Genomic DNA, 824 nt, shown 5'->3' on the forward strand with positions numbered 1-824 from the left:
ATGACGTTGCTGGAGGGGCTCACTCAAGCTATTCATGAACTCTCACACACGGTTGCAACGCAAAACAATGATTTTCGATCGTCGGTCATGGACCAACTTCAACAACAACAGTCAAGTCGAGAGTTCAAAGTTGAAGGAGCCTCCATGCCGAAATTCCATGGCAAGCCTCAGGAAAGTGTGGATGAGTTCATCTTTGAAGCTAAGTTGTTCACGAACGGAAAGAACATTGACTACCACCATCCCGGCAACCAGGCTCGTGTGGTAGCGATGTTAGCCAGTAACCTCCGCGATGGAGCGGCGTCATGGTATCACAGTCGTATCATGATCGACAACGAGCCTATTAGCTCAATTGACAATTTGAAGAGGCACTTCGAGACGAATTCCTTCCTCCCGACCAGCAACATCGGTTGCGTGCGGCGCTACGTGCATGCAAACAGACGAGCGATGTAGAAGAATACGTGTCACGCATTCGTAAAATCATCACTCAAATCCGTGATATGTCCGCGTTAGACAAGGTGGACCATTTTATCACCGGTTTGAAGCCCGACAATCGCAAGGAGGTTGACTACCTAAATTGCAACTCATTAAAGACTGCTATTTCCGCCGCGCAAGCGTACGAGCGGGCCCATTTTGGCGCTGCCCGCCGACAGACAGCGGCTCGTCGCGATGGCCCTGAACCTATGGACATATCCCAAGTGACAACTCGCCCAACGGTTGAGCAGTGTCGCCGCCAAGGGCTCTGTTTTTACTGTCGAGAACCTGGTCACCGCATTTCGGACTGCCCGAAGAAACGCCAGGGAAACGAGGGAGCTCAGCGGATGTAA

The 824-nt window shown here is 51.5% G+C and overlaps 1 protein-coding gene across 1 annotated transcript; it reads left to right on the plus strand.

Annotated features, from left to right (window-relative positions):
* On the plus strand, positions 1-824 carry PPTG_07153 (hypothetical protein; the record flags this gene model as incomplete). The annotated part of the gene is made up of 2 exons (XM_008901308.1): positions 1-277; positions 364-824. 2 exons carry the CDS (start codon positions 1-3, stop codon positions 822-824), a joined length of 738 nt encoding a protein of 245 aa, XP_008899556.1.

This window comes from Phytophthora parasitica (genome assembly GCF_000247585.1).
Source record: "Phytophthora parasitica INRA-310 unplaced genomic scaffold supercont2.11, whole genome shotgun sequence".
Classification (NCBI taxonomy): domain Eukaryota; phylum Oomycota; class Peronosporomycetes; order Peronosporales; family Peronosporaceae; genus Phytophthora; species Phytophthora nicotianae.